Source organism: Ostrinia nubilalis, chromosome 5, assembly GCF_963855985.1.
Source record: "Ostrinia nubilalis chromosome 5, ilOstNubi1.1, whole genome shotgun sequence".
NCBI lineage: Eukaryota > Metazoa > Arthropoda > Insecta > Lepidoptera > Crambidae > Ostrinia > Ostrinia nubilalis.
In genome coordinates this window covers 7,380,999-7,394,731 of record NC_087092.1, presented here as the reverse complement: position 1 = coordinate 7,394,731, position 13,733 = coordinate 7,380,999, and the positions used below count along the sequence as shown (strand labels likewise).

General features: G+C 36.5%; 1 protein-coding gene across 1 annotated transcript; it reads left to right on the top strand.

Moving 5' to 3' along the window:
- The first annotated feature begins 10,344 nt into the window (after positions 1-10,344).
- On the top strand, positions 10,345-11,580 carry LOC135072237 (uncharacterized). Its single transcript, XM_063966180.1, has 2 exons — positions 10,345-10,378; positions 10,668-11,580. The coding sequence occupies exon 2, from the start codon at positions 10,675-10,677 to the stop codon at positions 11,404-11,406; it is 732 nt and encodes a 243-aa protein (XP_063822250.1). The 5' UTR covers positions 10,345-10,378; positions 10,668-10,674; the 3' UTR covers positions 11,407-11,580.
- The last annotated feature ends 2,153 nt before the right edge of the window (positions 11,581-13,733 follow it).

Genomic DNA, 13,733 nt, shown 5'->3' with positions numbered 1-13,733 from the left:
AGTTTTTGAAGTGAGTTTATCTGGTCGGTATACTGCATGATGAGGTATATAATAATTTGGAGTATTTTCCTCTGAATTCGATGCGTTTTCGACTTTTGACAGAAAACCGCGATCGATACAGTCTTGAATATTTTCATTATAGTTAGTGCGTAAGCCCGGAGTTGAGTCTAACTTTTTCTCTAAGTTATAGAAGCGACGCCTAGCAGTAAAGTAAGAATCGCCGAGTTCTGATGGGTCGAGTTTAAATGGCAAAGAAACGGTATACGTCCCAGAGTCGTCGCGAGAATGAGTTGATTGGAAAATGTTTTCACATATTTCGTCGTCAGGGCTGATGTGTCTCTTAGTAGGTACACTTTCAAGCTCCCAAAAGCGTTGCGTGAGTGATTCTAATGAGTGCGAGTCTACATTGCAAAAGAATGCTTTATTATCATTGCGTGAATGAGCTGAGTAGCACTGAGCGCGTCCCATAGCGAGATATCCGAGCGTGGTTTCGATAGCGATGACAGAGGATTGCGGTGAAGTTATTTTATTACTACCTAAAAGAAGCGGGAATATCTCATTGCCTAACAAACAATCGATTTCAGCAGGGATATCGAAGCTGTCATCAGCCATAGGAAGACCTTGTAAATGTGATAACTGGGTTATGTCAACCTTTACATTAGGTAAATAATCGGTTATTGTATCAATGACGCGTGCGTTAATAGTGTATTTACACCTGGGATCAAAGCGTGAGGCAATTGTGAAAGATACATATCCCAGCGACACACTTTCAGACTGACCTATGCCCTTAATAGTGGTAGGTAGCGGATTGACTTTTAAGTTCAGTCGCGCACAACATTTATTTGTGATAAAGTTGCTCATCGAACCTGTGTCTAGAAACACGCGTAATTTTTGACACGTCTTATTATTGTCATAAGTATACACTGACGCGGTGGGTAATAAGACCGTGGTACTAGATTCATCAGCGATCGACGGCGTGACTGCAGAGAGAGATACATTGTTGGTTGGCATCGATTGCAACGGCGGCGTGACCGGACCGGGCGCGGACATGGACGCGTCGGTCGGCGAAAGCGTAGCGCTGCAAGTCAGCTGTTGTGACGTCATAGGTCTATTTACGTTAAAATTATCTATATGAATATGAGTGTGATGTTTACGTTGGCAAACTGAGCAACGATTTTGAGATTTGCAATATTTAATGTTATGAAAGCCTAAACAATTGAGGCAAAAGTTACATTTTTTCACTAAAGAGTAGCGAGTTGGCGCATTTTTCGAGCGAAAATAACTGCATTTGAACAGGGCATGTTCAGGTTCCGTCTTACAAAGTTGACAATTCTTGCGTACAGCGGATGGAGTGTATGAGCCTTGCGAATTCGGTTGAGATTGGAAGTAATGTTGATTGGGTTTTACTCCAGAAGCTGTATTAGAAACAAACGACTGTGTCGGTTTCGAGTTTTTAGACTGCGATGCGAAATTCGTTTTATTATAATTAACGTACGGCTTATTTTGCGTAAAAGATGAGCGTAAAGAATGGATCTTATTCTGTTCTTTTATAAAAGTCTTGAGATCATTAAACGTAGGCATTTTTACGTGCTTAATGGATTGTTCAAATAAATTTAGAGTGTCTTTGTCTAATTTACTGAGAGCAATATGAGTCAAAATGAAATCGGAAAGGTCATCAATCTGTAAACGTCGTAAGGCAGCTTCAGCTGAGCAATACTGTTCCAAAAATTCATCTAAAAATTGCGATTTGAAGTTTATTAACTGTTCCAAATACATAGAGGCTTGTACTCTTATGTCTTGGTATTTTTCTAATAGGTTGTTCCAAATTATGTTATAGTTCTCACCAGTCGGTGGAATACCCGAGCAAATTGTAAGTGCTTTTCCGGAAAGTTTTCCTATAAGGTATTGAGCCTTTTCACCTGGAGACAAACCAGTGTTCTCATGAATAAGAGTTTTAAAATTTTGGTAGAAAACGGGCCACTTGGAAGGGGCTCCGTCGAAAGAGACTAGTTCTAAAGGCGGTAATTTTTTTACGAAATCCTGTTTGCGTCGCTCTGTGTTGGCCTTTAGTTGTGCGATGGAGCTTTGCACCGAAAGGATGTTACAGTACAAATCGTCAAACGAGTTGAGTGCGGCAAATGTAGGTTTGAGTTCCTCATCATTTTTCATATAACACAAATTAAGTTCGTCAATAGTATCAAGAAAATCCGATCTTGTTTTTTCAATCGAATGCATGCGAGACATGAAAATTTGTTCAATCTGAGGGTCGGAGACCTTTAGGCTGAGGTCGTATAGTTCCTGAACCCTCTGAAAAAGCGCTTCTTTTTTAGCCTCAAGCAAATTAATTTTGCGTTTTACTCCCTCCATTGTATTGTAGGTGAGCAAACACACGCACGAGAGCTAGCGTTAAAAATGAGTTGAGTTGTGCGTATTTATTTATAATCCAGTAGGAAAATAAAATGCGTAGCGTATGTAAGCGAATTTGAAATTGAATTGAAATAAAATTTTAAAAGATTGAATTTAAAAAATATACGTGTTTACAAACAACGAGTTGACGTTTGAGTGAATAGCAATTTCTAGAATGTGCCAAATGTCAAACGAATCGAACTTTCCAGAAAGAATGTGTCAAACGAGCGAATTTTCTAGAATTTTCTAGAGAGTTGTCAAAATGACGGATGCGTGAAAATGTGTAGTTGTGATTTTCTGTAAGTGTAAAGGATAGGAAATGAACCATCCGGCTCGAAGGACCAGAAAGGAGTTGTAGGAGATTGGGATAGGAACGGGATGGGATACCTTCGATTGAGCAGACTCCACAGGACGGTCCAAGCTTGGTTCTTCTTTCACTTTCACAAACACTTGAATTTTATTGAGATGAGTTTAGCGCGCGATTTGGGTTTATTTGAATTGGTTTATTTTGGATACTTATTTATTATTAACGCCCAGATAGGTAGGCGAAGCGGCGCGTTGCGATGCGAGAGCGAGACTGAAGGTGGGAGGGAGAGGATAGGAAAAGGACTGTCAGAATGAGTGATAGAATAGTGTGACATGAGTTTGAATTGCATGAGGTTTTAATGCTGGCGCGTACAGTACTACTTACATCGGAAGAAAGTCATCGTCACACGCTATTGTTTACTTTTAGCTCTATTGTAGGCTACTGTTGAATTTAAAAAAATTCCATGGTAACAATATGAACAAACGGTATTTTGTAGGTGCTAAATTGTTATGACGGAATTTTACAGCTAGGCTAGGAGATATTTTAGAGCATTTTAAAAGTAAAATCCTATCGATTATAAATGATACTTAATGGTTAAAAGCGTTTAAAAAAATTAAAGCCTTACACTTCATTTTTAATTAAGCTGAAGTTAGCCGCGTGGGACACGGAAGTGGCTGGAATAATGAACTTTTGGGATATTGCTTGACCTATTTTGACACGTGCGCGTGCGCTTCAAGTCGAGAGACGGGTCCAAAAATAAAGGCATATATTTTATTACCCCTGAGAGTCCTGACTCCTGAGACAGGGTTGACAATTCCTTAACTCGTGGATCCGGATTGGTCATATAGTTTAGAATACTGGACATTCGCGTAGAAACGTAAAATATCTATTTGTAAAATCTAAGAGCCGTTAAAAACAATATTTTCGCTCTACCCGGAGTTTGTTTTCTAGGTGACCTGATCAAGGCCCATCTTTGTCCGAATGCCTGCCAACCCTACCCGAGACTGTTAAACGACTCTTTGTCCAAGTCCAGACACATAAAAAACACCAAATTCCCAAAAGATTTTACGGCATTCGACTAACGGAACTTTAAGGATTTATTTTCAAAAAGAGTTTTAAAGGACTAATAAGACTGAAATTTTAAAGACGTATTATGGGAGCTCGATGCTTGATTTCGATTTAAGCATAGATCTATGTCTGTGATTTAAATGTAATGATGAAATATTAAGTAACGAGTAGAGTATGCTACATTCGTGCTTTAATACATTTTATTGCCTCGTCATTCCTAGGACTAGCAAAGTATCAAACTTATTAAGCAGTCGAGATAAAAATATCCCTTTCAGACCCACGACGAAACTAAACAAGGTAGTAATGAAAAAACACGATATTCTTTATCTTTGGGGATCAGAGAAAATAAAAATTTAACATTTTCAGTGGTACTATGTTGTTTTCATGGTTTTTCAGGGGGCGTACAATTGTATCAACGTGGGCCTTACTCATTTTAAGTCACAATTGTGACGGTCACATTTGTGTCGATGTGGGCCCAACTCATTCAAGGTCACAATATAAAACATTTTAATTCGAGGGTATTTAATGCAATTCATAGTCCCATGAACCCCAAAGATTTTTTTGATTTCATTAGATGTACATTGCGATTTCATTTGCTGGCCCTTTTCGGCCATGTAATATTGCGCAGCAGCGATAGCAAAACTTACAAACAGATCGGCATTAAAATAAATTTCTAAGTACTCCGCAAATGATTTGGGCTGTTCATTACTTTAATTATCTTGAGCTTGGCTAGTAGTTTTGCCACGAAATCATTTTTTTTGTCCATTTGCCGTCACTTTGATTGGGGGTTGCCCTCAAAGATGAGAGTGGAGCATCATTCTTGGAGGAGTAAGAATCTTACAATCTTGCACACCTGCCTCATGAACATCTTCCATGTCATACTGTTCCAGTATCTCTCCAATTGTATTGTTTTTAAGGAAAAATAATGATCTAGCCATTGCAATGTAGTATGTAGTTGGGCCCGCAGTGATACAATTGTGACTTTAAACTTCTGTCACACTTTTTCTAGAGAATTACCCAAAAATACAAACAAATTTATTCACTATTACCTAAAACACTTCATAATTAACTATAAATCCCAATAATAACATAGCAATGGCATAATTTTAATGTAATTAGAATCACTCACACGCAGCGATACCCCAAACAACAGCAACGGCAAAATGAACCCGTTTTATTTTAAACTTCGCGGCGCTTGCTGGCTATCTTCCTCACACCAATAGATAGAGCATATCCGTCACAATCGTGCGGCTGTGGGCCCGTTCACTTACGCCTTAAAATACCGCCAAAAATTTACTTCAAACTAACGTCACAATTGTGTTGGGCTGGGCTGAAAGAGATATAACTATCATCTAATCGGTAAATTTTTGTTTAATTTAGGTAAGCCATTAATATCGGTTTCTACATTGTTGGCACATTAAGCCAGCTAAATTAATTAAAGGTAAAAATATTATTTATATCGTTATCGGAAGAATGCCAACCTTCTTAGTTATAAAATATTGTTTATTATTTCCGTGATATTTAAGTGAATGAAAAGGCAGAAAACTTTTCTAATAAGCGTTCTCACTGATTTTACATCAACGTACCTAAGTTAAGGTTGATTTACACGTATAAAATAAGTAGCAAAACGCTACCAAACTTTGTTCATTCGGTTATCGAGGCAGATAAATGGGATTAACAATCTCTATTGCCACTTTTAAGACTTTACACGTTTCATAAAATTATACCGCTTTGATACTGATAATGCTAATCTCTCTAATGGATGACAGTAAAAAATATTGCAGTAACAATCTATTGATTACATACCTACGTAATATGTTTTTATTCTTGTCGATTTTCCGGTACCTTTTACATTGTAAGTATTATTTTTTATTTATGTTATAATGTAGAGTTTTAAAGACACCTATAACAGCGCAACGCAACAAAACTAAGTTAAAATCAAAATCTTACTTACTTCTTAGTTACCTTAAAATTGATTTAAGATAGTTAAAACCAAGCATATTTCACCATCAAAAACAATACTTGTCAAAAAAACCAAGTCTCGCAACTCAGTTGTTCTACGGTAAAAAGTTGTGAGATCCATGTATAGCCTGACCAGGAACATAAAAACCCTCGCCATGTTGCGGAAAACTAATGGTACTAATTTCTTTTAATGGCAACAGTAACTGAAAACTTCATTGACATGTCACCTTGCATGTCAGTCTATTGCTGTCAAAGTGTAAACAAACTTTATTTTAAATGAGCGCAATTGATTTTGTGAATTAAATTGCTAAAATCTTTTTATAGTCGTGAAAGAAAAGTGGTTCACAATGTGTTAAAGTATTTGTCGAAGAGAAATACTAAGGGTTCGGACAATATTTTCATTGAATAATGTTTTCGACAAAGGTTGTCAAATTGACTGACATGTTTATCGTATAGTACAGTCCACTATGAAAATTAGCTGTGGTTTATTTTCAACTACCTATTTTAAAGTTTTTTGTCACTTTCTAAGTGTTGAATTTTATGGAATTGGGAAAGAAGTACCGAGTTTGAAGCGTTCATGAGCAGACATTGCAGTTGAATATTCAAGTTCTGAATTTGATTATTGATAAATAATAAAATAAATCCTACTTACTCGATTGATGGTTTCATTTAATTTATTTAAACCAGGTTACCTGTAATAATATTTTTTCGCTAATTTATGAAAATATCAAATTAGCCCGTAATCCTGAATCCTGATACATAAAGTTAGCCTAATAATTTAACACAGGTACGACTGTACTCAGTGTTGCACTATCAAATGCAATTGACGCGCCTCTATGCCAGGGTTTTTATGTTCCTGGTCAGGCTATAATACCAAGTCCAGGCCAGGAAATCTTTAACGTTTTACATAAATTATTGACTTGGCCATCGCACTAAATAATTTAATTTACACGTGTTTTCATGCGATGGCCAAGTCAATATATTTATGTAAAACGTTAAAGATTTCCTGGCCTGGACTTGGTATTACATGGATTTCACAACTTTTTACCGTAGAACAACTGAGTTGCGAGACTTGGTTTTTTTGACAAGTATTGATTTTGATGGGATCTCATTTCTTTTTGTATTTTGTAGACAGCAGTTATGTATCTAGAAAACTGGACCGAAATTAAAAATTTTACTCGACTTGGCGGTTGCACTACCGTGCCCCCAAATCTCATTTCTTTTTGTATTTTGTAGACAGCAGTTATGTATCTAGAAAACTGGACCGAAATTGAAAAATTTTACTCGACTTGGCGGTTGCACTACCGTGCCCCCAAATATTTTAGTTTTTCCTTGATTCATACACCAAACACTACTTATATTCCAAATTTGAAGCTTCTAGGTCTGCTAGAAGTGCCTTAGAATTTTGATGATCGGTGAGTCAGTCAGTCAGTGAGTCAGTGAGTGACAAAATTAAGTAACTTTGACCCGTTATAATTCTTAAACTACTGGTTCAAATTGAATGAAATTTTAAATATACCGTGTCTTTACAATGCCTGCATAGCTAATGAAAATTCAGCCTTCTAGTTTTATCCACAACGAAGTTACAGGCAGTCGAAAATGGCCTGAATTGCTTCGAGAAAAGGATGGTACGGCCGTGCCGCTTTTTTGCTCGACTTGGTGGGGGCACTGCCGTGCCCCCAGATTCAGTGACCATGTTTTAATACCAATAATATTTTTGGCGATTGTTTTGAAAAAACGAAGTTTTCCCACCTACGGAGTCCGCACTTATCATCAGGATCTATTTCGATTACGGGGTGACTTTTTGATTAGATTTGATGTGAATATATTGGTGACTGTTGGGCCATGTACAACACGAACCTTTGTCGGAGAGTTCGTGACATGTTTGGATTTCCGCGTGATAGATCACGACGCGGCGCAAGCGACCGAAATGCAAGACCCAAGAATGCTCTCGCGCAACGTTTCCGCATCTGTCGATTGATGGTTCACACGTACCTACCTATTATAAATAAAGTAACACAGATTCAATTAAATTAGATTCATATTACGGTAACGCTAAAACTGGGAACTCAAAAACGGACGTTTAAAGATTTATCGGATCTATTGGACTGATATTCTGGCATCAGAATCAGCATTTTATTATTAATTTAATATAAAGATTTATTGTAAGCTCTCAGACTCAGACAACCAAAACAAACGAAATGAAGTTTATTATAGGTAGCCACTGAAATAGTTTTACTTTTGCCGGCGGGACTTCGCCCGTCTTCTTTGCGGTCCCCAGCGGTGACCTAAATACGTCCTCCCTTTTGCCAGTTTAAGACAATGTATAGCTCTGAAGAGAAACGCTAGACCGCTTAAACTTAGATGCCTATGTTAGTAGGTAACGACGCTTATTCGCAAATGTCTGAATGTTCTGAGCTAGACAAAAAAAGCTTCGCGTAAAACTGTTTTAGTCTATAAAAGGTCATCTACGAATCGAAACTTTCTTATTCTCAAATAAAAATAACACATTTTTATCGGTGGCTGTACGATACTTATCGACATCTTATCAGATGATTGTAATTATCTTCCGCTTGAAAAAGAATTTGTTTTGAACTGGGGTTGAAAATGCTAAAATTCTGAAAACGTTTAAGACAAAAAAAGAGTTTTCCAGCTAAAGCTTTTTAAGTATTTCTATTATGATAGTATTTAAGATAGCCCAAAAAGGTATACAATACATAGGCTCGTATTTCTAAAACACAAAATCACTATGAACCCATCTACTCGTAAAGCTTCCTAACAATCACTGTAACAATAACAAAAAGGCACTATGAACTTCTCGGTTATCATTTTCCGAACAATACCTATCTGTTAACAACCTATTGTATTCTAATCGGCTGACATAGGTATATTAATATCTAGAGAGTGCTGGCATTTCTCACGGGGTGTTGCTACAATCTATATGTTACGGTCAAAGTGATAAATGTGAAAATTATGAATAATCGCCGGTTATTATGAATAATTACCGCATGATTTGGTAAATGTGATTAATATGAGGTCATTTATGTGTGTATAAAACTAAATAGGCGGCTTAGGGGTGGCCCAAGGGCCACCCCCGCCGCACCTTAACCTATTTTTCACTTTAAATCAAAACATTATGTTATAGGCATCATGGAAAAGTAATATTATGCAAGAAACATTCCAAACTCATTATGCCAAATTATATATGATATCAAAACGTTCAAAAGTTTGGCTGTACACGAGCACGTACACACGATGTTGTTCTCTTGTATGAAATTTGTTAGTACTAAGGTTGAATTATTAAATAATCACAGTTAAATGTGATTAATTTATCACTTTTACCGCGACTGTCGGTAATTATTCATAATAACCGGTTATTATTAATAATTTTCAATTTATCACATTAACCGTAACATATACACTAGTCGAGTCTATATAGATTGAGTTCTCGGTACAGCAGTAAAACGCCGACCGAGTCTAATTATAGTGCAGGCACAGTCAAACGCCTTATGTCACATAGTACAAGGTTACTACAGCGAGGAAATTTGTTCTAGACGGGTTTCCGAAAGCGGGCAGAAGAAAGTACTTTTACTAAGAGTAGGTGCGTCGTGGCACAGTTTCCACGGGAGGAGACGCGGCAACCACGCGGCGCCCGCGCAGGGCTTTCCATCGCCTAGGGAGCGGTTGCTGTTTGTATTCAACGGATATATGAGATTTTTATCAATAAGGGATGTCATTAGGTTCGCGCCGCAGCAGAATTTAAGATAAAATATTTACGCTGAGTTATAAAACGGGAAGTTTTGGCTTCTGTTTTACTGTCTTACATTACTTCAGAACCTTTTTCTTGATTACACCGGCTAGCTAGGCTTGGCACGGTCCTCTCTAATTTACCCTATTGGGTTTTGATTTGATACACTCATTTTTTGCAGTTTTACTAGGTAGAGACTACATGTACCTACCAATAAATTGCACAAAAAAGTTCAACATAACTTTTTATAAAACTGCAAAAAATTAATTCAGTTGTATTTCAAGATATACTAATTAGAATATCGTTATTTTAATTGCTGTATCGGCGGCTTGTGGTCAACGGACCTGCGGATGTGACGTCGCCGGCTTGCGGGCTTTTCCGACTTTTCCACGGCGTGGGTAGTCGAAACTAGGTAATCCAGTAAGATTACAGTTTCTAGAACTAGTGTACACCATGCTTTTACGCCGTTCATTAATCACTAAGGTGCACGATCGTTTCTCTCTTCGCGTATAATAATTGTTTCTCTTCTACTTAATTACTTACTTATACTATCACAGTAACGGAGACGATTATGTTTATAATAGGTAATGAGCTTTGTTTATTATAGATTCTTGTTTTAATTTTCGCATTATGCGGGTTACAAGCAAGCAAGATTCTAAATACTATCATTTAAATGTACATAACAAAAATAAAATTGCAGATCACGTTATTTGCAGGGAAGACACTATCAAATCTAATAATTCTGGTTGTATTAATATTAATCCCAAGCATGTGGAACGTGCCAAATAATCAGATAATTAATTCATAACTATTCTAATGACTTCAATAAAAACCGAGTGTAAATTAGAAAAAATATATTATTTTTGAAGAGCTTTCAAGTAATATAGGTGAGTTTGATTACGCACCAAATATATTGTAACTAGATTAAGTCTACAAATCATTTAAATTTAATTTCTTATTTGTTTCAATAATATATTATAATTAGATAAATAAACATTAGTGTGCATTCGTATGATATACATTAATAAGCCTAAAATGTTTAATATGGGAATTGCGACTTCTATATTTAATTTGTTATTTTACTGCGCCCATAACAAAATATTTTTTGTAGTAATGTAGAATTGAAATAGGACTCGTATTTTACTCTGTAAATCTTAACCCAACGTTTCTTTGCAGATCCAAAATGAAAATCTTCGTCGCTTTGGTTGCCGTTTTGGCCGTCGCTGCCGCCAACCCACTGCCGGTAGTGCAGATCATTGTCAACCTAGAAGGATCTGGAGTAGACGCCGTATCTATTGACAAGCCAATTGAATCTGAAGTGGCACCAGTGGTTCCTGGTCCCATCGTCATGCCTACCCCTGTGTTGCCTGAGAGCCCTGTGATCCCAGACCTCATCGTTTTACCTACCCCAGTGCTCCCCGTCTTGCCTGAGAACCCCGTGATCCCCGACCCCATCGTGCTACCTACCCCAGTTCTTCCTGTCTTGCCTGAGAACCCCGTGATCCCCGATCCCATCGTGTTACCTGCTCCAGTTCTTCCTGTCTTGCCCGAGAGCCCTGTGATCCCCGACCCCATCGTACTACCTGCCCCAGTTTCTCCCATCGTACCTGAGAGCCCTGTGATCCCCGACCCCATCGTATTACCTGCCCCAGTTTCTCCCATCGTACCTGAGAGCCCCGTGATCCCCGACCCCATCGTATTACCTGCCCCAGTTTCTCCCGTCTTACCTGAGAGCCCCATTGCCACCCCTGGACTCATCATTCTCCCCACTCCTCAGCTTCCTATTGCCATCCCTGAATCAATCCTTCACCCAAGCCCTGTTATCCCTGTAGTTCCCGAGTCTGTAGTTCTACCAGAACCTGTTCTGCCCGGCGTTGTCCCTGAAGCTATCGTGCTCCCTGAACCACTGAACTAAATCTGTTTACCAGTGGTTTAACTTAAAGGAAACCAACCGGCAATATAACTTGATGATAACAATAATAATTTTAAATTAAACACTCAAAATTCAACAGCTTTACTTTAAAATATTTTAATGTATTATAACTTATTTTATATTATTTTTCTGTAAATAAATTACTTTCATACTAAATGCTTACGTTTAATTCTTATTTACTTTAACCTCTTCTTAACATTGGCGGATACATACAGGGTGGCCAAAACAGTGAGGTCTAAAAGAAAAATTTAGAATCCTTACATCAAGGTGTACCTAAATCACCCCCATGTATATAATACGATTGTGCTTAGTTTAAGAGATAGAGATAATTTTGTGATATTTTAAAATTTTATGACCTAGTAGGCTTTAAACATTTTTATCTTTTTTTTTGGGTTGACTTTTTTCAGATTTCTTTTTTTCGACAGATTTGTTATTAATTGCAGATATTTGAAAAAAATAATCACCTTCCTATCTTTGATTCAAGATACAAAAGTTTTGCTAGAAACATTAAAATTAAGCTTTTATCAGAACACTCTGAAACATCTGCTCTAAAAAGCCTGAAATTTTTAAAAATACATTGTTTGTCTCACATGGAAATCGACTAAATCAACACTGAACAATCATTCTAGATATGTGGGAACATGTTAAGCCAAGTTCCAGCTAGGCGACTGCACCGTGTGTATATTTAGACGAACTACTTGGAGCCATTTTTGACCCCTCATCACTCAAAAACTATGTAACTATTTAACATTAATAAGTTTTTCGGGCAAATTTGGCTCATATTTTCAGATTTGCAATATCAACATTAGCTTCAATTTCATTATAAATATACCTGAAACAGTTATTTAGGTACTTATTGACGTCCAAAAATCTATGTACATGGCTCACCTATATACCAAATTCTTACCACTTTCAGATGACCTAGAAAGTTCATGTTTGGTATCCAGATAGGCAGTTGTGTGAATATAGGTAAAGGAATAAATAAAAAACCAGTAAATTTTAACGTTGTACAAGTGATAGATAGTTTTTAGTGTTACAATTACAAATGTCGATTTTTGGACGTCAAAATCGTTTAAAAAAAGTCATGAGAGACAAATTGAAGAAAATTTAATTATCCTTTATTTGATTTCAAATTGGTGTTAGGTTGGTAGGTTTCATAATAACATAAGATTCCTCAAAAACAAAAACAGCAATATCGGATTTTACTGAACAATACAGTGTAAGTCACGTTAAAGTGTACATATGAAAATAGATGAAACTAGACCTATTTTTATAGACAAAAAAGAGGTCAAAAATTTTTTGCGATTTTTTTTTAATTTTTTATAGAATTTTTTTACTTCCAATTACTTATTGTAAAGAAAACGTAATAACTTTTAAACTAAACGGTATATCCTGATAAAATAAAAACAGTAATAATGGTAAATAACAAGCAATACTAAAAAAATACATAAAATACACAAAAAAGGCCAACAAATAATAAAAAATGATACTTTTTGAAAGAAAAATTGCTTTTAAATTCGTGTTTTTTTGGTTATTTGATCAATTTCTCCAAAAAATGCCCGTATAACCGGTGGTTTTTATTACTTTGTATTATTCTCTATCGTATTACCTTCGTAAAACCAAAAATCGCATGTCTCTATCCCTATCACAACGTTTGCAATGATCATAAAAAATAAAAATTCATAAAATTCATTTATTTTTGCAAATAGGCTTTTAAAAAGCGCTTTTACACGTCCCAATATTACCACTACCCTACCACTGCTTCGGGACAATAAATGGGCCAGTGCTGAGATGAAGCAGCGCAAGAAACTCAGTCACTATTGATCGTTTGAACTAAGCCTCTCCGGGCGCGCCATTTAACGCTTCGTTAACAACGAAACTGAAAATGCCTCTAGATTTGTAATTTTGATAAAGACAAGTTAGATTTCAAATAAAAACAAAAGATTTCGAAGTAAAATAAGCATTTTAGTTAAAATTAAAATTGTCTCTACATGTAGCGGAGAATAATGTTGTGGCAGGCCTTTGTTCAAACGACCATAGCAAATGTTGTGATAGGGATAGAGACATGCGATTTTTGGTTTTACAAAGATCTCAATAATTTTTTGACCTCTTTTTTGTCGATAAAAATAGGTCTAGTTTCATCTATTTTCATATGTACACTTTAACGTGACTCACACTGTATAAACACATTTTACTGAATAATGTTGGTAAATATTTATAATGTAGTTTTTACATGGCTGTCATTCACACGTCGTCTCCTTTTACATTGAATTTAGTTGAAATTAGTAGAAACTAACAGAGTACAGCCG

Bases quoted from the DNA above. Each gene is read 5' to 3' on its own strand.
- LOC135072237 (XM_063966180.1), top strand. From the start codon at position 10,675: ATGAAAATCTTCGTCGCTTTGGTTGCCGTTTTGGCCGTCGCTGCCGCC.